Source organism: Scylla paramamosain, unplaced genomic scaffold (genome assembly GCF_035594125.1).
Source record: "Scylla paramamosain isolate STU-SP2022 unplaced genomic scaffold, ASM3559412v1 Contig5, whole genome shotgun sequence".
In the NCBI taxonomy this organism is placed as follows: domain Eukaryota; kingdom Metazoa; phylum Arthropoda; class Malacostraca; order Decapoda; family Portunidae; genus Scylla; species Scylla paramamosain.
The window spans coordinates 1,065,001-1,092,500 of NW_026973670.1; the positions used below are offsets into that span (position 1 = coordinate 1,065,001).

General features: G+C 44.0%; 1 protein-coding gene across 2 annotated transcripts in view; it reads right to left on the reverse strand.

Annotated features, from left to right (window-relative positions):
* Nucleotides 1–27,500, reverse strand: part of LOC135096682 (uncharacterized) — a 51,539-nt gene that overhangs the window by 1,517 nt on the left and 22,522 nt on the right. For both annotated transcript variants that reach the window (XM_063998395.1, XM_063998394.1), the window contains exons 3-5: nt 26,754–26,817; nt 16,184–16,247; nt 1–2,124 (exon numbers count right to left, since the gene is read on the reverse strand). The exon at nt 1–2,124 is cut by the window's left edge and continues 63 nt beyond it. In XM_063998395.1, coding sequence (XP_063854465.1) covers nt 1–2,085 — 2,085 coding nt within the window. In that variant the 5' untranslated portion in view covers nt 2,086–2,124; nt 16,184–16,247; nt 26,754–26,817. The remainder of the gene's footprint in view (nt 2,125–16,183; nt 16,248–26,753; nt 26,818–27,500) is intronic.

Below are 27,500 nucleotides of genomic sequence, written 5' to 3' on the forward strand. Positions count from 1 at the left end.
CAGGTTCCTCAAGTTCCGGAGCTGTTCTGGCGGCGGGAAGTGAAGCATGCGTCGTATGTCTGAAACTCGACGTGGTGTTTGTGGGTGGCAGAAGAGACATGCCACGTACTGGAGCAGGTTCCTCAAGTTCCGGAGCTGTTGGCGCGGCGGGTCGTGAAGCATGCGTCGTATGTTTTCTGAGTGTGAGCCCTCCACCAGCTTGTGGACGATTGCTGATGCACCGTAGAATTCCTGTAGGCTCTTGTGTGGGGCTGCGTACGTCTGATGATGCCCCAGCCTGTCACTGGTTTCTTGAAGATTGAAAAACGCTGGGATGACTTCCTTGCTGGGTAATCCTTTCTCATGACAGGAACAAATTAGCTTCTGCTCTTCCTGTTTTGACAGATTGAGTCGGGCTTCTAGAATAGCCTGCATAGACACGTCATATAGGTCTTCCAATACCTTGTAGATGTGGACCTCGCGGGTCTTTGTGTCTCGTGGATCATCTGTGAGTCTGCCCTGCAGTTTTTCTATGCACCAGTCTCGAATGGTGACGTACAGGCTGGTCTGGGTGGTGGTGATCTTGATCTTGTCTTGATCGATGTAGAAAAGTGTTGCCACGAACAATAGATTTAATGGCAGGCCGAGGTAATCCTTCCAGCCAATGTGTTTCATGAGGTACTCAAGCCTCTCAGGGTCTTTGTCCCCCTTGTCTGGGAAGCTGTTGTAATGCTTCATGACAAAATGAATTCTTTGTTCATGGCTAACACTTTTCATCTCCATGTCCCACACCTCATAACCATCAGGTAATTTGGCCAGGAAGTCTTGCACTGTTTCGGGACGCGATGTGCAGACGAGTGTGAAGCCTGGCGAGTATTTCGATATGTAGAGGATGTCCTTCACAAGGCTGTGTGATGGAGTGCCTGGCGACAGTTCGTCCAGGCCGTCAATCAGGAAGAGAACTTTGCTTTGTTGTAGGAGGGGGATGAGGTGTTCGTCCATCACAGCAAAATGGTTTGGGAGGATCACTTTGAGGAAGTTCTGGAGAGATGGGCCTTCATTATCGCGGCACAAGACACGCACCACGATGTCGTACTCGTCCAGGTGTTTGATGGTGCAGGCGCCGGGCTCCTGAAGCCACTCTGAGACAAGGAAGGTGAGCAGGGTCGTTTTGCCGCTTCCTGCCACGCCCCTGATCAGGATGAGCTGTGGCTTGGCGCCGTGCGTGGGCGGCGTGGCCGATGAGGATGTGGACGGCTGTGGATTCTGTCCCGCGCGGCGCGTCACCGTCAGCACGTCGCAAGTGTCGATGTCTCGCCTCTGTTGGAGGTGTCCTCTTCCTTCCACGAGGGACATCTTGCAGAAAATGTCCTGGATGTGATGGTGGTGTTTTGGGGAGTTGGTAAGGAAGGACAGAGGATCAAAGGTTTGCACTCGATCATAGGATGTTTTGAGGTGGGTCTGACTGTCTCTCAGAAATTCTTGGTGCATGATACTGAAATAATCTTTTAAAATTTCTTTCTCCATTCCTGTTTTTCTGAAGGTATCAGTGACCTGCCGGGCGTTGTCCTGCACGGGTGTCACCTCTGCGTCAGGAATGCAGTATTTGGTCTTGGCTGCGGCGAGGACTCGGATAAAGAGGTGTTCTAACTCGTTGACTTTGTGCTGGTACTCTGCCTCGCTGAAAGATTTCACTTCATGAAAGAGTTCATTCCGCTCATCCTTGATTTTCGTTACCAATCCCTCCAGGGTGTTCTGGTTCCCCCATTCGGGATCGCCATCTCTCGCCAGGCCTTCGCACGTCAGCTTTATTGCTTTGCAGAGCAAAGTCACGTCAAAATTGTCCCATAAAGGGAAGCGTTGTGCTTGGCGGCGGTCGGTGTGGTTCACTGCTGCTTTCTTTTGTTTTTTACTCATCCTTCCATAGTTGGCTGTCGAGCCTTGAGGGAGGTTGTCAAGGTAGTCAGTGAGGGACTGGCCCGGCGGCGTGGCGGGGGCGTTCAGCGCGCCGCGCTTCAACACGAAGGTCAAGACGTCCTTGCCTGCGTTCTCCATGAGACAGATAAGCTTAATGCGACGGACGCAAACTTTCGGAGCGGCGGCCATGGTGGAGGGCTTGGGACGGCAGTTCCTCTCGCCAGCAGCCTGCAAAGAAATTTCCCGAGTGAGGAGCAGGGCAGGAGAGACGTGGCCTGCAAGGCTGAGTGCGGGAGGGAGGGAGTTGAGCCTTGAAGTGGCCGGCGTGAGCACCGGGATGTGGGGACAAGACAAAGAGGTGGATGGGAGTAAGAGACACTGTGGCACACGGCATGGCACGTGTGTTGTGGCCAAACCATTTGACAAGACAACACGAGGCAAGACTTGACTGTGTGTGTGTGTGTGTGTGTGTGTGTGTGCAAGTAAGTAAGTAAGTCAGTCAGTCAGTAAGTAAGTAGTTAAGTAAATAAGCAGGTAAGCAAACCTGTATTGGTGAGCACAATACAAAGTATTTCAAGGTGTACATACGAGTACAATACACAGTCACGTGAGCCGAGGCTCTCTGACGGTGTATTGTACAGTAGAGCAGAGGGCAGGAGTGCAAACAAATTATAATGTACAACAACATAATGAACTGTACTGTACAGCGACAGTACCTCGCCGCTACAGAGAAGCTAAACACTAATACAAGTGTCTCACACTAACTTAAATAATAATAAAATAATGATGATAATAACAATAACAACAAGGATAGTGATAACAATAATACTAATAACAACAACAAATGCGATGACTGCAATAAATAGCATCAAAATCACAGCTTTTGTTGATGAAGTGGTTACTTTTGATGACTGCAATAAATAGCATCAAAATCACAGCTTTTGTTGATGAAGTGGTTACTTTTGATGACTGCAATAAAGAGCATCAAAATCACAGCTTTTGTTGATGAAGTGGTTACTTTTGATGACTGCAATAAATAGCATCAAAATCACAGCTTTTGTTGATGAAGTGGTTACTTTTGATGACTGCAATAAATAGCATCAAAATCACAGCTTTTGTTGATGAAGTGGTTACTTTTTAACCTGTTGTTTGTTTGAACATTTTATCAGTTGTAAGAAGAACTTTGTCTATCAAGAGGCAAACTGTTCACAACAGTTTTGGTCCAACTTGTCACACTGTTTGTGAATAATATTGTTGTCAGTATTGCACAAATAAGGTTAACGTTGTTACTTCTCGTGTGAGAAACATTTTCTGCCAATTTGAATACTGCATTATGTCCAAGATTTTGATGTATTAATAATAATGTGAAGTACTTATGAATGAAGGGAGACGGGAGGGAGGAAGGCGTGAGGCGGGAGGTGCCTGTGGGGAGAGACACACTGTGCTTCATGCTCTTACATTTATACTCCACAAGCACAAGTCTGTACCTGTGTACATCTATCTATCTGTATCTATCTGTATAAACAGAGAGACAGACAGACAGACAGACAGAGAGAGAGAGAGAGAGAGAGAGAGAGAGAGAGAGAGAACGAGAGAGAGTCATCCAAAAATGTACTCACTGTTTGACTCGCTATAATTCATTGAATGTATTTTTTTTTCAGAAACAGTTGGGCAAAATAGTAATGTCAGAAGTAAGAGTAAGCTGTGAAGGAAGAACATCTGTCATAAAGTGTTACTGGAGGCACGAAAATGTCAAAGAAGTGCAAAGACAATTCAGAAGACACTTTGACAGGGATCCACCAAGGTGACTCGCCATTGCTCGCATCACAGCTACGTTTGTACCAGATGAAATTGTTCACGACCTTCATAAGCAGGCGTGTGTAGTAGTAGTTGTAATAGTAGTAGTAGTAGTAGTAGTAGTTGTAGTAGTAGTAGTAGTAGTAGTAGTAGTAGTAGTAGTAGTAGTAGTAGTAGTAGAAAAAGTAGTAGTAGTTGTGGTAGAGGTAGTATTCGCGATTTCTCACTACTACTACTTTTACTACTACTACTACTACTACTACTACTACTACTACTACTACTACTACTACTACTACTACTACTACTATTGCTGCTACTACGACTATATGAATATTAATGTTATTGCCTTAAGAATTGTTGCTAAAACAGCTGCAGTAGTAGCATTAATATTAGTAATAGTAGTAGTAATAATAGTAGTAGTAATAGTAGTAATAATAGTACTAGTAGTAGTTCTTGTTCTTATATTGTTACTATGATTGCTATCAATAATATAACACACACACAATAGTAGTAGTAGTAGTACTAGTAGTAGTAATAGTAGTAGTAAGAGTGAAGTAATAGTAATTTTAATAATTTAGTATAATTTCATTATTAATTAATTTTATTTATTTAATTTATTTATTTCATATTATTTATTTTATTTATTTTTTTTTTTTGTGGATATGAGTGTGTTCGTTGGTTGAACAAGTCCCTGTATATTAGGTAGACCTTTGTGTGTCGCTCAAGTACCGAACGGCCTGGAAACACTGAGCCAAAGGGACGCCGCTCAGTCTGCAGCCAGTGTGGCGGCGTATCTTGTGTGGTGCGCGTGTGTATCGCATTGTGTTCCTCCTCAAAGACTTAGTGGTGGTCAAGATAACCAGGATTGGCCAAGCCCTCCCTGAAGTGTGCTACCAGTAGTGTACCAGGTGTGTTGAGTAGCCGCCAGGTGTACAGCCACACGTGTGTTGTGTACATGTGCATGTTGTGTACAGAAAGACCTCCTGCTGGTGTTTTGTTAGTCCCATCATGCCGCTGGCCCGGGAAACTACACTTGCCACCTTCTCAGACAGACGCCATCTTGTTGTGTCAGTCCGTGATTCCTCCTCCCCCCACCCCTACCTCACTCCCCACCACCCGCCAGCCACTCCTTCCCGTGCCACTTCCTCCAGCAGCAGCTTCTGGCCGCCCAAAAGCCAGCAGCACCTTCAGGGCCACTACCTGCCAGCACGCCTTCCTGTCCTTATCTTCTCCCCCTCCCTCCCCCCACTTCCCTTAACCCACTCCTTCCAAACACCCATTCGCCACCCACTCCTGCCAGGCCCCTACCAGCAACCCACTCCTTCCCACTCCCCGCCTGCCAGCCGCCCCTTCCCGCCCCCCACCCACCAACCACTCCTTCCGGCCCCCACCCGCCTCACGCTCCTTTCCCCTTTCCGCCGCCCACACACGAGGTGCTCTCCTCGCTCCCTCCCCCCCACTCATGACGTCACGGACGGCGGTGACAGTGACTGGCTGGTGTGAACCGCACCTCACACTCGCTCTACATAAATGCTGCTACTACTACTGCTACTGCTGCTACTTCTACCGCTACTACTACTACTGCTACTAGTACTACTACTATTACTACTACTACAATTACTAGTGCTACTACAATTCTGTTACTACTATTATTACTACTGCTACTACTACTATTACTACTACTGCTGCTGCTACTATTAATACTACTACTACTACTACTATTACTACTACAACTACTAGTACTACTACTACTACTACATACTACTTCTACTACTACTATAATTACTACAGCTACTATGCTTACTTCTGTTACTATTACTACTTATACTAGTACTCGTTCTACTTCTACTACTGCTACTAATACAAATATTAGCTCTACTACTACTACTACTACTAATACTACTACTACTACTACGACTACTATTACTACTACTCTACTACTACTACTACTACTATTATTATGATTACTGTTACTACTACTACTTCTATTAGTATTACTACGACTATTAATATTACGACTACTTTTAGTACTATTATGAATATTACTACTATTACTACTACTACTATAATTACTTTCACGAGTACTGTTACTACTGTTTCTATTACTACTACTACTACTACTACTACTACTACTACTAGTTCCTTGCAACCCTCTCTGTCTTTTACTATGCTTACTTCTGTTAACTGTTACTACCTGCCGAAACGATAATTACTCCCAGTGAGGTGTGCAGCACTGTTCAGGGGGTGCTGTGAACTTATCATTAAACTCAGCTGTGACCTCACTGAACGTTTCCCTTTGTGTCTCACAACACAAGGGGGCAGTCACAGCCTGCCCTCTAAAGACAACTCTCTTCCTCCACACAAAACTACAAGCACCTAATAACACACACACCCTTCACTCTAAAATTTTAAAATCATCATGGCAACTCCTATTCCAGCCTCGGAGTCCCCATCTGGGGAGGGGACCATAAATGTCCCCAGGTCGGACTGCCTTTCTATCGACGACCCTAAGTGTCTTGACACGCCCCTCAACTTTTTCTTCATTAACTTGTGCAACATTCGCGGTCTAAGATCTAATTTTCAATCTGTAGAACACCACCTCTCCTCTTCTAAACCTCATCTTCTTTTCCTTTTCCTTTTCCTCACTGAAACTCAGGTGTCTGAGGCAACTGACAGTAGCCCCTTTTCTGTTCCCTCCTACTTTCTCTATCCTCATTTTCGATCCAAAGCTGGATGGTGCGTTTATGTGCACAATGACTTAACCTGCTCTCGTGCCCACGCTCTTATATCTTCCGAGTTTTCCACCATCTGGCTACGACTACAGAGTCATTCTCATACTAAATTTATCTGTGCTGTATACCTCTCTCGTAACTCCTTTGATTATAAGAAATTCTTTGACTACTTAACTTCCAAAGTGGAGCACATTCTGACTCTCTTCCCTTTTGCAGAGATCTCCATTCTTGGAGACTTCAATGTTCACCACCAGCTTTGGCTTTCCTCTTTCTTCACTGACCATCCTGGTGAACTAGCCTACAACTTTGCTATCCTCCATGACCTAGAGCAATTGGTGCGACACCCTACTCGTATTCCTGACCGTCTTGGAGATACTCCCAACATTCTTGACCTTTTCCTGACCTCTAATCCTTTTGGTTATGCTGTCACCCTTTCTTCTCCATTGCACTCCTCCGATCACAATCTCATATCTTTATCTTGTCCTATCGCTCCAATCCCTCCTCAGGATCCCCCTAAGCGAAGGTGCCTCTGGCGTTTTGCCTCTGCTAGTTGGGGGGACCTGAGGAGGTATTTTGCTGATTTTCCTTGGAATGACTACTGCTTCCGTGTCAGAGACCCGTCTTTGTGTGCTGAGCGCATAACAGAGGTGATAGTGTCTGGCATGGAGGCGTACATTCCTCACTCTTTTTCTCGTCCTAAACCTTCTAAACCTTGGTTTAACACAGCTTGTTCTCGTGCTATACATGATAGAGAGGTGGCCCACAAAAGGTACTTAAGCCTTCCATCACCAGAATCTCATGCACTTTATATTTCTGCCCGGAACCATACCAAGTCTGTTCTCCAACTAGCCAAAAAATCCCTCATTCACAGAAAATGTCAAAACCTTTCAAGATCTAATTCCCCCGTGATTTCTGTTATTTAGCCAAAAATATTTCCAATAACTTTGCTACTTCTTCTTTCCCTCCTCTATTTCAATCAGATGGCACCACTGCTATCACTTATTTTTCTAAAGCGGAACTCTTCGCTCAAACCTTTGCTAAAAATTCTACCTTAGACGATTCTGGGCTTGTTCCTCCCTCTCCTCCACCCTCTGACTACTTCATGCCACGTATTAAAATTCTTCGCAATGATGTTTTCCATGCCCTCGCTGGCCTAAACCCTCGGAAGGCTTATGGACCTGATGGGGTCTCTCCTATTGTTTTCCGGAACTGTGCCTCCGTGCTTGCACCTTGCCTAGTCAAACTCTTTCAGCTCTGTCTGTCAACATCTACCTTTCCTTCTTGCTGGAAGTTTGCCTGCATTCAACCTGTTCCTAAAAAGGGTAACCGTTCTAATCCCTCAAACTACCGTCCTATTGGTTTAATTTCGTGCCTATCTAAAGTTTTTGAATCTATCCTCAACAGGAAGATTCTTAAACATCTATCACTTCACAACCTTGTATCTGATCGCCAGTATGGGTTCCGTCAAGGCCGCTCTACTGGTGATCTTCTGACATTCCTTACTGAGTCTTGGTCATCCTCTTTTAGAGATTTTGGTGAAACTTTTGCTGTTGCCTTGGACATATCAAAAGCTTTTGATAGAGTCTGGCACAAAGCTTTTAATTCCAAACTACCCTCCTACGGCTTCTATCCTTCTCTCTGTAACTTCATCTCAAGTTTCCTTTCTGACCGTTCTATTACTGCTGTGGTAGACGGTCACTGTTCTTCTATTAAATCTATTAACAGTGGTGTTCTTCAGGGTTCTCTCCTGTCACCTCCCTTCTTATTATTCATTAATGATCTTCTAAACCAAACTTCTTGTCCTATCCACTCGTACGGTGATGATACCACCCTGCACTTTTCCACGTTTTATCATAGACGTCCAACCCTTCAGGAGGTAAACATATCACACAGGGAAGCCACAGAATGCTTGACTTCTGATCTTTGTAAAATTTCTGATTGGGGCAGGGCAAACTTGGTATTGTTCAATGCCTCAAAAACTCAATTCCTCCATCTATCAACTCGACACAACTTCCAGACAACTATCCGCTCTTCTTCAATGACACTCAACTGTCCCCTTCTTATACACTGAACATCCTCGGTCTGTCCTTTACTTATAATCTGAACTGGAAACTTCACATATCATCTCTAGCTAAAACAGCTTCTATGAAGTTAGGTGTTCTTAGACGTCTCCGCATGTTTTTCTCACCTCTCCAGCTGCTAACTCTGTACAAGGGCCTTATCCGTCCGTGTATGGAATATGCTTCACATGACTGGGGAGGTTCCACTCATACTGCTCTTCTAGACAGGGTGGAATCAAAAGCTTTTCGTCTCATCAACTCCTCTCCTCTAACTGAGTGTCTTCAGCCTCTCTCTCACCGCCGCAATGTTGCATATCTAGCTGTCTTCTACCGCTATTTTCATACTAACTGCTCTTCTGATGTTGCTAACTGCATGCCTCCCCTCCTTCCACGGCCTCGCTGCAAAGACTTTCTTTTTTCTCTCACCCCTATTCTGTCCACCTCTCTAACGCAAGAGTTAACCAGTATTCTCAATCATTCATCCCTTTCTCTGGTAAACTCTGGAACTCCCTGCCAGCTTCTATATTTCCACCTTCCTATGACTTGAATTCCTCCAAGAGGGAGGTTTGAAGACACTTATTTATCAATTTTTGACCACTACTTTGACCTTTTGATGGGACTGCCATTTCAGTGGGGATTTTTTTTTATTAGATTTTTGTTGCCCTTGGCCAGTGTCACTCCTACATAAAAAAAAAAAAAACTACTACTACTAATAGTCGTTCTACTTCTTTTACTGCTACTGATACTAATATTAGTTCTACTACTACTACTACTACTACTACTACTTCTACTAATAATACTACTACTACGACTACTACTACTACTACTACTACTACTACTACTTCTACTAATAATACTACTACTTCGACTATTACTACTACTACTACTACTCTACTACTACTACTACTATTATTATGATTACTGTTATTACTACTACTTGTACAAGTATTACTACGAATATTATTATTACGACTACTTTTTGTATTATTATGAATACTACTACTATTACTACTACTACTACTATAATTATTATTACGACTACTGTTACTACTGCTTCTATTACTACTAGTACTATTACTACTACTATTACTACTACTACTACTACTACTACTACTACTACTACTACTACTGCTACTACTACTACTACTACTTACTTGCAACCCTCAGTGTCTGCTTTACCATCTTTCCTTTATTCATATTTTTTATTATTTTTTGTTATCAGTGTGTGTGTGTGTGTGTGTGTGTGTGTGTGTGTGTGTGTGTGTGTGTGTAGGATTACAGCAATACTATTCATGGGCACCGTAATTTATTCACGGAAATAACAAACAAAAAATTGTATAGTGCTCTCTCTCTCTCTCTCTCTCTCTCTCTCTCTCTCTCTCTCTCTCTCTCTCTCTCTCTCTCTCTCTCTCTCTCTCTCTCTCTCTCTCTCTCTGCCGCTTGTCAGTCAGTCAGCTGTTTTCAATCTCGCTAGGCCTCGCTCCCCTCCTGCCTGGCTTGTGTGATGCCATGTAGTATTTTACTGGAGTACTTTTAATCACCGCAGTAATGTTGTCGTGCAATGCTTGTCGCTAAATTACCTGCTTTTTAATGCCACTTGTCCTATTATAACACACACACACACACACACAGACACACACATGGGAAAGGAAAGAACGTGTGACCTTAGGCGCTCTAGAGCAGCCTCGGCCAGCATGTTGGCCTTCCTGCCTTCCCCGCCCCCTATTGATAGTGACCTCGGTTTTTTCAGTTTTCAACTCTTAGTTTTTAGTTTTAGGCTCGCCCTGGTGAGATTGTTGTACTTGTGAACACATTTAGCGAGTGCGTGTCGACACATAAAGGATAATGTGTGCTGCCGTGCAAACGTACGAACGCAACTACCTCCTGCGTCGTATGCGAGGGTCCGGTCACCCGCCGCCCAACGTGATAGTTAGTTACTTTTACTGACCAAAGAAATTATTCATACATTAAAGTGAAAGGTACAAAATTTGCCAGTGGTCCAAATAAAGAATCATACATTTACAAACATAAATAACAACACTTTCACCTAAGTATTGTTTAAGAATTAGGCGATGCAAAGTAACCAGCATTAGCAAACACTTACTAGCAGTAATGCTATAACTAACATAGATACATAACTCAGCATAACGTCTAACACAATTTGAACAATATTAATGCAACAAGTAGTTCTAATTAAGTATTGTTTTCTTTTTAGGTCCTATAACTAATCAACACTTCACACACGTACCTACATAAGACATCAGTCGAATTCTTACAAACGCCAAATGTGTAAAATCAGGGACATTGTGTCATCTGAATAAATATTATGGACACCAAGACTAGAATTCAATATTGTTTTATATGTGTGATACTTTGTTGCGTCTTGTGGCTTATTGGTAATTAAATTAATTATTCTGTCAAGAGGATTTATATGATTATCATACTGTATGGCGCTCTGGATAAACTTATAACCAGGGGTGTTAGCTTCTCTGCATCAACTAAATACAACATGAAATGGTTCACTTCTGTCGAGTAGATAGAGTCAGCTTCCTCTCCAAGAAACGTTTCCGTCGGGCACAGACAGTATGGTAAACTGGCTTAATTCTCGATTCAACATGACATAAGTTTGAGCTTGTGTTATTTGTCACGTCCAGGAGACATTTCATAAGTTTATTGTACTGACTGGTGAGTGACACACAGCCGTCTGTCAGCCACGTCTTGCAGCTGTATCTCAGTTCAGCCAACACAGCCGCGTCAAAAACAAGTCGCTTATAACACTGAGGCATATCAGGGTTCGAGGCACGAATTATAGAAAATTTGTTGACGACTGACTGACACTTTGCCTCGTGTAGTGACACCACGTCCTTCATACAACCGCTGTCGGTAAACCAGGCCCTTAAAAACTTGTATCTGTCACAGTACTTAATAACGTGTCCCTCGATCTTTAATGGAACTTTATCACAACGAGTGATATTTCAAACAAAAAAAATAATTTAGTCCTCATTAGGAACAATTCCATAATCATTGCAATAATCGATGACAACTCTGAGTTTCCTGATGCACATATCCCGAGATGTTGTGTGCAGTGCGCCCAAGTAGCTGTTAGTTGCTATTTGTTCCTTCAGCATACGAATCATCTGGTTAATGTAAATCACAAACATTAGACAGCTGGAAGGTGAGCCTTGCCTTACTCCCACTGACGACTCCACCGTGGCACTCTTAAGCACGTTACGTGTGCAGCGATACATAACATAAATTGCTTTTAACATCCTTCTTCCACATCCTATTGATCTTAAGCATTCTATCAGCCTGGACCTCGGTACTTTATCGTATGCTTTACGATAGTCTATAAATAATACATATAACTTCAATTTCTTGTATTTTACATAATCACACAATAATCTCAGTGTAAATATCTGCTCTAGGCATCCTCTTCCCTCCATTGCTCCTGCTTGACAATTGTCCACATCCATCCACATTTTCAATCTATTGATAATAAGTGTGTCATAGAGTTTAGCTAGGGTGTCCATTATACTAACACCTCTGTAGTTATCACAAAGCATGCGATCACCACACTTAAATAATACACTTAACTTACTATAGCACCAGGCTAGTGGGAAACACAAACTATCAAAAATTACATTGAACATTGTAAGAAAAAACATCAACCAGTTCATAGGTAAGTTCATTAATAGGGCAGGACTTATTCCAACAAAACTTTTCTTTTTATTCATCCCTCTCACAGCTGTTTCCACCTCTCTAAACGTGAAAGGATCATCCACAATGGGAATACTTGGTGCCTGCTCAAAGTTTACCTCTCCAACTTCCTCCATCACTGGATTCAATAATTCCTCAAAATGAATCTTAAACTGACTCTCAGTAGGCTGGGTACTGCCTTCTTTACTTCTAATTTCACCTTTCCAGTTAATTGCTTTCCAAATTTTATCACAGTCATTTTCCTCCATGACTCTTTTAGGTCTACACTTCCCTCACGCGTGACATTCGACTTTTTACACTCCTTTGCTATTCCTTTAACTTCCCTGCAGCTTTCCTTAACCACGTCCTTCACACTTTCCTCATTCACCACGCCCAGGGTTGGCGGCTCACACAGCGCCATCCTCGTCACGAACGCTTCTATATCCACTTTGTCATGGTGCAGGCCTGTCGCGATATTAGTGGTGCAGCTAGGGACTGTGTGTCAGCGTCCGACCCAAGTTACTGGCGCGCTCAAGTAGCCGTGATGGCATTACTCATTTAAAAACGTCAGTGTTAATTGTTAGAGTGAGTGGCGCATGATCTGAGCACGACATAACTTGGCGTGTACATAAGTCTTTCAGGACATTCAAACTGCTATACTTAACTAAACACAGGTCGATAAACACAGGTCGATTTCCGATGTCCAGCGATCATTACGCCTAAAAGATATATTCCCTCCTCGCTGCTTTCCGTCATATTTCAAATGATTAGCAACTACCATTTCTTTCTCTTCACACATGTTGGGTATTGTCCGGCCCATGGAATTACTTATAAGATCTTTCACACCATTATATTCACATCTCTTTCCGTTTATATTTCTACTTGGTAGGCAACCCACACGTGCGTTCAAGTCAGCGACCACTATGGCACCGTCACAGTCGGTCACCTGCCCCTCCCACAGCAGCGCCGGGTCGTGGTAGGGCGAGTCGACCGGTGGGATATACATGGCGCCAAGCCTCATCCCAGGGCAGCAGGACAGCTCGACCCATGTTTGTCCTTCTGCTGCAATGTTGGCACATGTGATATATGGCACCAACGCACACTTCACCAACATCATAATTCCTCCTCTCCGACTATTTTGTTTACTTTTATTCATATATAAATCAAAACCAAGCAAGCTACTAATTAACGTTACTTAATTTCAGTGATCCATATCATGTCAAATTCTAAAGCAACATTTATCACTTCAGGGCTTTGGAGCTTATTTTTCACACCACAGATATTACAAGCACATATTTTCAATTGTCCATTCCAATTCTTTCCATGCCAAAATTTGGGAAATACCTATCAGTCACAACACAACACGCAGCAATACTCGCCGCCGCCAGTCATACGTAATTTCCACTCCCTGGTTGTCTGGTTTCTGCTTCTCCTCATCTTCTCGGGTCCTCAGTCTTGTCACTTCTCTCCTCGCCGCCGGATGAACGTCCTTCTTCACGTAAATCCGTTCAAAGTCTCTTCCTGTATCCTTCAAGTTCTTCGCCACTCGCAAGATGTCGCTCCGTTGATCTTGACTCTCCAGTGTCACGTGAATAGGGCGACTCCTCCGTGCTGGGACAAAACACCCACCTCTCCATACTGTGGACACCCACACCCACCACCTCGACCCCCCGGCCAGCTGTCACCAAGACCAACCGCCCCATGTCTGACTCAGCCATGAGGGAGTTTGGGCAGTGGGTGACACAACACCCGTGGACCGAGGTGCTGGATGTGGAGGACGTCCACTCAAAATGGCACAATTACGTCGCGACCACCACAGAAGCCTTCCACCGCTACTTCCCAGCCGAGAGCGTCACAGTAAACACATCTGATGTCCCCTGCATGACGCCCTGCATTAAAAGACTCATGCATCAGCGGACGTGGTCGTTCCACTCCTGCCCGGACCTATACAGGAAGCTAAGAAACAGAGAGATCAGGGAGATTAAGGCTGCCAAGTCAAGCTATTACCCGGACAAGATACACCACTTCAAGCAGGCCAACAACAGACAGTGGTTCGCTAGCAGCAAAGCTTTGTGTGGCCTACAAAAGCACACTTCATCTCTTCCTTGCACCTCACACCTTCCTGCTAATCTCGCGGCTCAGGAGATGAACGACCACTTTGCCGCTATCTGTCACACCTGCCCTCCCCTCCACACCACTCCACTTCCTGCCCATCTTCCCGCCCCCTCCCCTCCCCCCACTGTCCAGGCGATAGATGTTTTTAAGAGGATACTTAAAGATACCAAGATACCAAGATACCAAGGATACTTAAAGATACCAAGATCCACCACACCCACTGACCTTCCCATATGGGAAGAGCCAGCAACACCGCTATGCCCCATAATAAACGCCTCTCTTTCCCAACACTCTTGCCCTGCGGACTGGAAGACGTCTTACGTCTCTCCCATCCGCAAAGCTTCCAGTGCACAGTCCCTCGGTGACCTCAGGCCAGTCTCTATCACCCCCATCCCTAGCTTTATTTGTGAAGATTTTGTGTATGACTGGGCCTACACCAAAACTTGTTATACCGTGGATATCAGACAGTTTGGAAATATTAAAGCCACCCCCACCTCCCATTACCTGACCAGCTTCCTTGACTTCATCCACAGCCACCTGGACAAGCGAAACACCTCTCTAGCTGTTGCCTTTCTGGACTTCAAAAAGCCTTTGATCTTGTTGATCACTTTGTTGTCTTCAGCAAGGCAATAAGTCTTGGTCTCCCTCCCAACCTGGTAGCGTGGCTAGCCAACACCCTCTCAGGGAGGCGTCAAGCCGTTCGCTATCAGGGCTCTGTCTCTAATATCCAACAGCTGACATGTGGGGTCCCCCAGGGGACCAAGATGAGCCCACTATGCTTCCTCCTCCTCATTAACGACGCCCTCACTGACACCCCCATGGCTGGAAGTATGTGCACGACTGCACCGTGGGCGTCCCAGTCTCCGACAGGAACACGGACTACTCACCACTGCAAGTCATTTTGGAGCGACTGCAGACATGGACGGAGGAGAGCAGGATGACCATCTACAACAGCGAAACTGTGGTGATGCATTTCTGTACCTCCTCTGTACCACTGCCCTCTCTCCAGCTCACAGTCGGCCCTCACCCCCTCCAGGTGGTCCGATGTGCCTCTGGATGTGCTTCTCGGAGTCACGGTGGACGACCAGCTGATCTGGAAGCAGCATGTCGCCAGCACCGTAAGATCCGCTACCTACAAGCTGTACATGATGCGCAGACTCAGGTCGCTGGGGACACTGACAGACGAGTTAAGGGGAGTGTGCCTCACCTTCATCCTCCCCAAACTCATGTACGCCTCCCCAGCGTGGTCCTCCTCCCTCACACACACTCAACAGCTCCAGCTGAAGAGAGTGCAGAAGAGGGCGTTCAGGGTCATCTTTGTCCCTGCCTACACCACCTGTGATGAAGCCCTGACCACCCTGAGTCTGTTCAGACGTCCAGACTATCCACCAGGCACCGAGAGGCTCTGGAGAAGTTTGGAAGGGGACTTCTGCATCATCCACGCCTCAGACACATGCTTCTGCCTGACGCACCTCACCTGGTCCGTGCCTCTAGACACCACAACAAGATAACGCCCCTAAAGGCGCCGCGCACGGACCGGGACAGACTCAGCGCGATTCCCACCATGGTGCGAGCCATCAATCAACAGTATTTCGCTTTTAGATTAGGCTTAGCTTCAGGATTAATGTTAAGTATTTTCCCACCCCCTCTGTACATTTTCAGTTTGTAAATTGCCTTATTAATAAACCATTTATTATCATAATTATTATTATTATTATTATTATTATTATTATTATTATTATTATTATTTTTATTATTATTATTGTGTTTAGTGTTTGTGGTATATAGTCTTGCCTCGTTAGTGCCTGATTTTCTACTTTCTGAGTGTGTGCAATAGAAAACACAGTGAAAACAATTACCAGGAAAGAAAAGAGTAAGTGTACTCACCTCAAGAGTGCAGGTGTGTAGACTCTGGGAGACGGGAGGAAGCAAGGCGTGAGGCGGGAGGTGCCTGTGGGGAGAGACACACTGTGCTTCATGCTCTTACATTTATACTCCACAAGCACAAGTCTGTACCTGTGTACATCTATCTATCTGTATCTATCTGTATAAACAGAGAGACAGACAGACAGAGAGAGAGAGAGAGAGAGAGAGAGAGAGAGAGAGAGAGAGAGAGAGAGAGAGAGAGAGAGAGAGTCATCCAAAAATATACTCACTGTTTGACTGACTATAATTCACTGATTTTTTTTTTTTTTCAGAAACAGTTGGGCAAAATAATAATGACAGAAGTAAGAGTAAGCTGTGAAGGAAGAACATCTGTCATAAAGTGTTACTGGAGGCACGAAAATGTCAAAGAAGTGCAAAGACAATTCAGAAGACACTTTGACAGGGATCCACCAAGGTGACACAGCTAAGTTTGTACCAGATGGAACTGTTCACGACCTTTAATAGCATGCCTATGTAGTAGTAGTAGTAGTAGTAGTAATTGTAGTGGTAGAGGTAGTGTTCACGATTTCTCACTACTGCTACTACTACTACTACTACTACTACTACTACTACTACTACTACTACTACTACTACTACTACTACTACTATTACTACTACCTCTACTACTACTACTACTACTACTACTACTATGTGAATATTAATAATAATGCCTAAGAATTGTTGCAAAAACAGCTGCAGTAGTAGTAGTATTTATATTAGAAATTGTATTAGTAGTAATATTAGTAGTAGTAGTTCTTGCTGTTATATTGTTGCTATGATTGCTATCAGTAATATGATACACACACACAAACACACACACACACACACACACACACACACACACACACACACACACACACACACACACACACACACACACACACACACACACACACACAGTAGTAGTAGTAGTAGTAGTAGTAGTAGTCATAGCAGTAGTAAGTGTAGAAGCAATAGTAATTTTAATAATTTAATCTAATTTAATTATTTGATTATTTTTACTTATTTTTTTTATTTATTTATTTTATTTATTTTATTTATTTTTTTTGTGGATATGAGTGTGTTCGTTGGTTGAACAAGTCCCTGTATATTAGGTAGACCTTTGTGTGTCGCTCAAGTACCGAACGGCCTGGAAACACTGAGCCAAAGGGACGCCGCTCAGTCTGCAGCCAGTGTGGCGGCGTATCTTGTGTGGTGCGCGTGTGTATCGCATTGTGTTCCTCCTGAAAGACTTAGTGGTGGTCAAGATAGCCAGGATTGGCCAAGCCCTCCCTGAAGTGTGCTACCAGTAGTGTACCAGGTGTGTTGAGTAGCCGCCAGGTGTACAGCCACACGTGTGTTGTGTACACGTGCATGTTGTGTACAGAAAGACCTCCTGCTGGTGTTTTGTTAGTCCCATCATGCCGCTGGCCCGGGAAACTACACTTGCCACCTTCTCAGACAGACGCCATCTTGTTGTGTCAGTACGTGATGCCTCTTCTCTCCACCCCCACCTCTCTCCCCACCACCTGACATCCACTCCTTCCCGTCCCACTTAAGCCAGTAGCGGCTTCTGGCCGCCCACAAACACACACACACACACACACACACACACACACACACACACACACACACACACACACACACACACACACACACACACACACAAACATACACACACACATACATACACACACACACTGAGATAGATAGATAAATAGATAGATATAGATATTTTATGTACCACAGCAAACAGGTAATACCAATGGATTGTACATAATAGTATTACATAATCTACAAGATAATGTTAAATTATCATCACTTCCTAACTGTAGTCAATCGTCTATTAGTTACTAGAAGTCTATTATTACAAAATAAACGAGCTAAACACAAACACTGGAGAAATATCTATTCTTAGGACCCTTGTTTATAAAATATATATAAACAATCATATTCATGACATCTACGCACTACCATAATTATCGAATCCTCACTAATCCCACAGTCGTGTGAAACCTATTAGAATCAAGTATGATTTATTACTTCTTTAATATATGGTCAAAATGTTATGAACAATCTTACACATGATCTCTGGCGTAAACTGATCCCCAAACAATTGTTCTAAAGTGGAGAACTGGTATTGATCCCTAAGTTGCTGTGTTAACTGACAATCTTGCATTACATATCTATCTGTTTGTAACCCTCCACACACACACACAGCCTCTCATTCACTTCCAGTCGACCTCTGTTTCTTTGATTCCACCTGCCAGTCTCACACGCTAAACTATGCCCACTTACTCGAAGCTGTGTGAATGATACTCTATGAATATCATTTCCTGCGTGCTTAACTGTATATATACGGTGTACCAATAAATCTGGGTTAATATCCTTATATGTTGTGCGTCTTGAGGAGTTACTGTTTACCATGTCATCTTTTAATTTCTTCATTACCAAGCTCAGGTCCGGTACATTCGTGTTGGTCATCTCTCTGACGGTCCGACTGGTTGGAGTGTTAGACTTCACTTTTATCCTAATTGTGAAGGCTAATGGATCATCATATCCTGACCTCTCATGCCACATACTATATAAAATTTTGTGTTGTCTGTGCCTGATTAAGTCCTTGAAAGGTGGATACCCTGGCTCCACGTAGCAAATGTCATTACACGTTAGTTTTCTCACTCCTAATAATCTTTTTAGACACCAATTGTACAACTTCACCATCGTTTTCAGATCAGCCCCTATCCAAGATTCACATCCATAAATTAGTGATAACATGAGAGCTGCATCAAAATACACGCTTCTTTATCACAAACGCAATATCATTATTTTTTGTGACAAAAGGCACAAACTTTAACACATGTGACATCCTATTATTAGCATGGACTTTGACGGCAGAGGTGGTTGAACCATCGCTGGTAAACGGTGACCCTAAACACGCATATGTGTCACAATGTTCCACCACCAAGTCGCCCACCACCAAAGGTTCACGATCCCTCTCACTGCCGCTTATCACAAAAAACTTTGTCTTGGATTGGTTAACTTTCATGCCATATTCTGTACAGTAATCTTGTAACAAAGACACCTTTCTCATCATATTTGCCCTCGTCGTCGATAATAGCACCGTGTCGTCCATTAGTACAAGTATATGTAGCCATTGTAAAAATCCATCATGTCCACACCCTTCTTTAATTAGTCTTATAAGGTCATTAACCAAGATGATAAAAAGTAAACATGAGGTGGATGATCCTTGCCTCACACCTAGAGTTATTAAGACCACCGCTGTTCCGACCAAGCTTTCTGTCACAGTATACATAGCAATAAGTGCACATAACATAGCTCAGCCACATCCCAATCTTCGTAACACATAATAAAATAATTTATGTCTAGGTATTCTGTCATAGGCCTGGGAAAAGTCAATGAATGTTACAAAGAGAGTTAATTTCCTCCTCCTAGCCATGTCACATAACAACCTGAGAGCCACTGTGTTCTCCACACACCCTCTCTTCTCCTGAGCACCAGCTTGCTCCCTGAAAGGTCTAAACCACTGTCTCAGTCTCGCACACAACACCATGTCGTACACCTTGGCAATACTGTTTATTATACTTATTCCCCTTAAAAATTGGAACTAACTTTGCATTTGTCCAGGCTAATGGGTAACTACCAGAGTATAATATATTATTAAACAAAACACACATATACATAATCCATTGTACTGGCAATAATTTAACAATACCGGGTGATACGCCATCAGGACCTGAAGCTTTGTCTGGTTTCAATTGCTTCACTTGTTGTTGTATTTCTAATGGGTCAATAGGGTCATCTAACAGGGGTATAGACACATCGGTGGAAAAGTCACATTCAGTAAGTTTCACATTGTCGAGAGGGTTAAACTTACTTTCAAAATAATCTTTCAAATCATCATCAGATGGGCACACATTTGAATTATTTTCACCACCAACTTCTCCCTTCCAATTTATAGCCCTCCAGAGTTGCAGATCATCTTTGTTCTCAACCAGTGTTTCCCACCTCTCTAAAGTAGTGTTTTCATCCTGTACGCAGGCTTCACGCTTACCACTACTACGAGCACATTGATATACTATATCTGTCACATTACTGATATCATCATTCATATTGTTCATTATCATTGGGACATCTAATAGCTGAACGTTATGCAGAAATACCGTTTCGTCAACATTTGTAAATCTAATAGGCTTTTTTACTTTTCTCACGCTAGAATCCCCATTATGAAATGAGTAATCTCCCACACACACGCACACACACACACACACACACCTCACACGGGAAGGACGTGTGACCTTAAGCTCTCTAGAGCAGCCTCGGCCAGCATGTTGGCCTTCCTGCCTTCCCCGCCCCCTATTGATAGTGACCTCGGTTTTTTCAGTTTTCAACTCTTAGTTTTTAGTTTTAGGCTCGCCCTGGTGAGATTGTTGTACTTGTGAACACATTTAGCGAGTGCGTGTCGACACATAAAGGATAATGTGTGCTGCCGTGCAAACGTACGAACGCAACTACCTCCTGCGTCGTATGCGAGGGTCCGGTCACCCGCCGCCCAACGTGATAGTTAGTTACTTTTACTGACCAAAGAAATTATTCATACAGTAAAGTGAAAGGTACAAAATTTGCCAGTGGTCCAAATAAAGAATCATATATTTACAAACATAAATAACAACACTTTCACCTAAGTATTGTTTAAGAATTAGGCGATGCAAAGTAACCAGCATTAGCAAGCACTTACTAGCAGTAATGCTATAACTAACATAGATACATAACTCAGCATAACGTCTAACACAATTTGACCAATATTAATGCAACAAGTAGTTCTAATTAAGTATTGTTTTATTTTTAGGTCCTATAACTATTCAACACTTCACACACGTACCTACACAAAACATTTACGTCTTCTGTTTCTTTAAATAACTCGTCTAAATTTTGTTTGCTTATCATATATTTTTGGCTGACCTGTCTCGTCAGTACGCACTCCAGCAGTACATGTTGGTCAGTCTGTGTTGCCTGCCCGTCACATGCACACACGCGCAAGTCCCGCGAGATGCGACTCCAACGGCCGGTCTCGATCTTTAAGTCATGAGACATCAGTCGAATTCTAGTAAACGCCAAACGTGTAAAATCAGGGACATTGTGTCATCTGAATAAATATTATGGACACCAAGACTAGAATTCAATATTGTTTTATATGTGTGATACTTTGTTGCGTCTTGTGGCTTATTGGTAATTAAATTAATTATTCTGTCAAGAGGATTTATATGATTATCATACTGTATGGCGCTCTGGATAAACTTATAACCAGGGGTGTTAGCTTCTCTGCATCAACTAAATACAACATGAAATGGTTCACTTCTGTCGAGTAGATAGAGTCAGCTTCCTCTCCAAGAAACGTTTCCGTCGGGCACAGACAGTATGGTAAACTGGCTTAATTCGCGATTCAACATGACATAAGTTTGAGCTTGTGTTATTTGTCACGTCTAGGAGACATTTCATAAGTTTATTGTACTGACTGGTGAGTGACACACAGCTGTCTGTCAGCCACGTCTTGCAGCTGTATCTCAGTTCAACCAACACAGCCGCGTCAAAAACAAGTCGTTTATAATAAGGATGCATAATAAGGTTCGAGGCACGAATTATAGAAAATTTGTTGACGACTGACTGACACTTTGCCTCGTGTAGTGACACCACGTCCTTCATACAACCGCTGTCGGTAAACCAGGCCCTTAAAAACTTGTATCTGTCACAGTACTTAATAACGTGTTCCTCGATCTTTAATGGAACTTTATCACAACGAGTGATATTTCAAACAAAAAAAAATAATTTAGTCCTCATTAGGAACAATTCCATAATCATTGCAATAATCGATGACAACTCTGAGTTTCCTGATGCACATATCCCGAGATGTTGTGTGCAGTGCGCCCAAGTAGCTGTTAGTTGCTATTTGTTCCTTCAGCATACGAATCATCTGGTTAATGTAAATCACAAACATTAGACAGCTGGAAGGTGAGCCTTGCCTTACTCCCACTGACGACTCCACCGTGGCACTCTTAAGCACGTTACGTGTGCAGCGATACATAACATAAATTGCTTTTAACATCCTTCTTCCACATCCTATTGATCTTAAGCATTCTATCAGCCTGGACCTCGGTACTTTATCGTATGCTTTACGATAGTCTATAAATAATACATATAACTTCAATTTCTTGTATTTTACATAATCACACAATAATCTCAGTGTAAATATCTGCTCTAGGCATCCTCTTCCCTCCATTGCTCCTGCTTGACAATTGTCCACATCCATCCACATTTTCAATCTATTGATAATAAGTGTGTCATAGAGTTTAGCTAGGGTGTCCATTATACTAACACCTCTGTAGTTATCACAAAGCATGCGATCACCACACTTAAATAATACACTTAACTTACTATAGCACCAGGCTAGTGGGAAACACAAACTATCAAAAATTACATTGAACATTGTAAGAAAAAACATCAACCAGTTCATAGGTAAGTTCATTAATAGGGCAGGACTTATTCCAACAAAACTTTTCTTTTTATTCATCCCTCTCACAGCTGTTTCCACCTCTCTAAACGTGAAAGGATCATCCACAATGGGAATACTTGGTGCCTGCTCAAAGTTTACCTCTCCAACTTCCTCCATCACTGGGTTCAACAATTCCTCAAAAAAAATCTTAAATTGACTCTCAGTAGGCTGGGTACTGCCTTCATTACTACTAATTTCATCTTTCCAGTTAATTGCTTTCCAAATTTTCCCACAGTCATTTTCCTCCATGAGTCTTTTCCTTCTTAGGTCTACACTTCCCTCACGCGCAACATTCGTCTTTTTACACTCCTTTGCTATTCCATTAACTTCCCTGCAGCTTTGCTTAACCACGTCCTGCACACTTTCCTCATTCACCACGCCCAGGGTTGGCGGCTCACACAGCGCCATCCTCGTCACGAACGCTTCTATATCCACTTTGTCATGGTGCAGGCCTGTCGCGATATTAGTGGTGCAGCTAGGGACTGTGTGTGAGCGTCCGACCCAAGTTACTGGCGCGCTCAAGTAGCCGTGATGGCATTACTCATTTAAAAACGTCAGTGTTAATTGTTAGAGTGAGTGGCGCATGATCTGAGCACGACATAACTTGGCGTGTACATAAGTCTTTCAGGACATTCAAACTGCTATACTTAACTAAACACAGGTCGATAAACACAGGTCGATTTCCGATGTCCAGCGATCATTACGCCTAAAAGATAAATTCCCTCCTCGCTGCTTTCCGTCATATTTCAAATGGTTAGCAACTACCATTTCTTTCTCTTCACACATGTTGGGTATTGTCCGGCCCATGCAATTACTTATAAGATCTTTCACACCATTATATTCACATCTCTTTCCGTTTATATTTCTACTTGGTAGGCAACCCACACGTGCGTTCAAGTCAGCGACCACTATGGCACCGTCACAGTCGGTCACCTGCCCCTCCCACAGCAGCGCCGGGTCGTGGTAGGGCGAGTCGACCGGTGGGATATACATGGCGCCAAGCCTCATCCCAGGGCAGCAGGACAGCTCGACCCATGTTTGTCCTTCTGCTGCAATGTTGGCACATGTGATATATGGCACCAACGCACACTTCACCAACATCATAATTCCTCCTCTCCGACTATTTTGTTTACTTTTATTCATATATAAATCAAAACCAAGCAAGCTACTAATTAACGTTACTTAATTTCAGTGATCCATATCATGTCAAATTCTAAAGCAACATTTATCACTTCAGGGCTTTGGAGCTCATTTTTCACACCACAGATATTACAAGCACATATTTTCAATTGTCCATTCCAATTCTTTCCATGCCAAAATTTAGGAAATACCTCTCAGTCACAACACAACACGCAGCAATACTCGCCGCAGCCAGTCATACGTAATTTCCACTCCCTGGTTGTCTGGTTTCTGCTTCTCCTCATCTTCTCGGGTCCTCAGTCTTGTCACTTCTCTCCTCGCCGCCGGATGAACGTCCTTCTTCACGTAAATCCGTTCAAAGTCTCTTCCTGTATCCTTCAAGTTCTTCGCCACTCGCAAGATGTCGCTCCGTTGATCTTGACTCTCCAGTGTCACGTGAATAGGGCGACTCCTCCGTGCTGGGACGGAGCACCCACCTCTCCATACTGTGGACACCCACACCCACCACCTCGACCCCCCGGCCAACTGTCACCAAGACAAACCGCCCCATGCCTGACTCAGCCATGAGGGAGTTTGGGCAGTGGGTGACACAACACCCGTGGACCGTGGTGCTGGATGTCGAGGACGTCCACTCAAAATGGCACAATTACGTCGCGACCACCACAGAAGCTTTCCACCGCTACTTCCCAGCCGAGAGCGTCACAGTGCACACATCTGATGTCCCCTGCATGACGCCCCGCATTAAAAGACTCATGCATCAGCGGACGTGGTCGTTCCACTCCTGCCCGGACCTATACAGGAAGCTAAGAAACAGAGGGATCAGGGAGATTAAGGCTGCCAAGTCAAGCTATTACCCGGACAAGATACACCACTTCAAGCAGGCCAACAACAGACAGTGGTTCGCTAGCAGCAAAGCTTTGTGTGGCCTACAAAAGCACACTTCATCTCTTCCTTGCACCTCACACCTTCCTGCTAATCTCGCGGCTCAGGAGATGAACGACCACTTTGCCGCTATCTGTCACACCTGCCCTCCCCTCCACACCACTCCACTTCCTGCCCATCTTCCCGCCCCCTCCCCTCCCCCCACTGTCCAGGCGATAGATTATTTTAAGAAGATACTTAAAGATACCAAGATACCAAGATACCAAGGATACTTAAAGATACCAAGATCCACCACACCCACTGACCTTCCCATATGGGAAGAGCCAGCAACACCGCTAACCCCATAATAAACGCCTCTCTTTCCCAACACTCTTGCCCCGCGGACTGGAAGACGTCTTACGTCTCTCCCATCCGCAAAGCTTCCAGTGCACAGTCCCTCGGTGACCTCAGGCCAGTCTCTATCACCCCCATCCCTAGCTTTATTTGTGAAGATTTTGTGTATGACTGGGCCTACACCAAAACTTGTTATACCGTGGATATCAGACAGTTTGGAAATATTAAAGCCACCCCCACCTCCCATTACCTGACCAGCTTCCTTGACTTCATCCACAGCCACCTGGACAAGCGAAACACCTCTCTAGCTGTTGCCTTAGTGGACTTCAAAAAGCCTTTGATCTTGTTGATCACTTTGTTGTCTTCAGCAAGGCAATAAGTCTTGGTCTCCCTCCCAACCTGGTAGCGTGGCTAGCCAACGCCCTCTCAGGGAGGCGTCAGGCCGTTCGCTATCAGGGCTCTGTCTCTAATATCCAACAGCTGACATGTGGGGTCCCCCAGGGAACCAAGGTGAGCCCACTATGCTTCCTCCTCCTCATTAACGACGCCCTCACTGACACCCCCATGGCTGGAAGTATGTGCACGACTGCACCGTGGGCGTCCCAGTCTCCAACAGGAACACGGACTACTCGCTACTCCAAGTCATTTTGGAGCGACTGCAGACATGGACGGAGGAGAGCAGGATGACCATCTACCACAGCGAAACTGTGGTGATGCATTTCTGTACCTCCTCTGTACCACTGCCCTCTCTCCAGCTCACAGTCGGCCCTCACCCCCTCCAGGTGGTCCGATGTGCCTCTGGATGTGCTTCTCGGAGTCACGGCGGACGACCAGCTGATCTGGAAGCAGCATGTCGCCAGCACCGTAAGATCCACTACCTACAAGCTGTACATGATGCGCAGACTCAGGTCGCTGGGGACACTGACAGACGAGTTAAGGGGAGTGTGCCTCACCTTCATCCTCCCCAAACTCATGTACGCCTCCCCAGCGTGGTCCTCCTCCCTCACACACACTCAACAGCTCCAGCTGAAGAGAGTGCAGAAGAGGGCGTTCAGGGTCATCTTTGTCCCTGCCTACACCACCTGTGATGAAGCCCTGACCACCCTGAGTCTGTTCAGACGTCCAGACTATCCACCAGGCACCGAGAGGCTCTGGAGAAGTTTGGAAGGGGACTTCTGCATCATCCACGCCTCAGACACATGCTTCTGCCTGACGCACCTCACCTGGTCCGTGCCTCTAGACACCACAACAAGATAACGCCCCTAAAGGCGCCGCGCACGGACCGGGACAGACTCAGCGCGATTCCCACCTGGTGCGAGCCATCAATCAACAGTATTTCGCTTTTAGATTAGGCTTAGCTCCAGGATTAATGTTAAGTATTTTCCCACCCCCTCTGTACATTTTCAGTTTGTAAACTGCCTTATTAATAAACCATTTATTATCATAATTATTATTATTATTATTATTATTATTATTATTATTATTAATATTTTTATTATTATTATTGTGTTTAGTGTTTGTTGTATATAGTCTTGCCTCGTTAGTGCCTCATTTTCTACTTTCTGAGTGTGTGCAATAGAAAACACAGTGAAAACAATTACCAGGAAAGAAAAGAGTAAGTGTACTCACCTCAAGAGTGCAGGTGTGTAGACTCTGGGAGACGGGAGGAAGCAAGGCGTGAGGCGGGAGGTGCCTGTGGGGAGAGACACACTGTGCTTCATGCTCTTACATTTATACTCCACAAGCACAAGTCTGTACCTGTGTACATCTATCTATCTGTATCTGTCTGTATAAACAGAGAGACAGACAGAGAGAGAGAGAGAGAGAGAGAGAGAGAGAGAGAGAGAGAGAGAGAGAGAGAGAGAGAGAGAGAGAGAGAGAGAGAGAGAGACAGAGAGAGAGTCACCCAAAAATATACTTACTGTTTGACTAGCTATAATTCACTGATTTTTTTTTTTCAGAAACAGTTGGGCAAAATAATAATGTCAGAAGTAAGAGTAAGCTGTGAAGGAAGAACATCTGTCATAAAGTGTTACTGGAGGCACGAAAATGTCAAAGAAGTGCAAAGACAATTCAGAAGACACTTTGACAGGGATCCACCAAGGTGACACAGCTAAGTTTGTACCAGATGGAACTGTTCACGACCTTTAATAGCATGCCTATGTAGTAGTAGTAGTAGTACAAGTAGTAGTAGTAGTATTAGTAGTAGTAGTAGTAGTAGTAGTAGTAGTAGTAGTAGTAATTGTAGTGGTAGAGGTAGTATTTACGATTTCTCACTACTACAACTACTACTACTACTACTACTACTACTACTACTACCTCTACTACTACTACTACTACTACCACTACTACTACTACTACTACTACTACTACTAG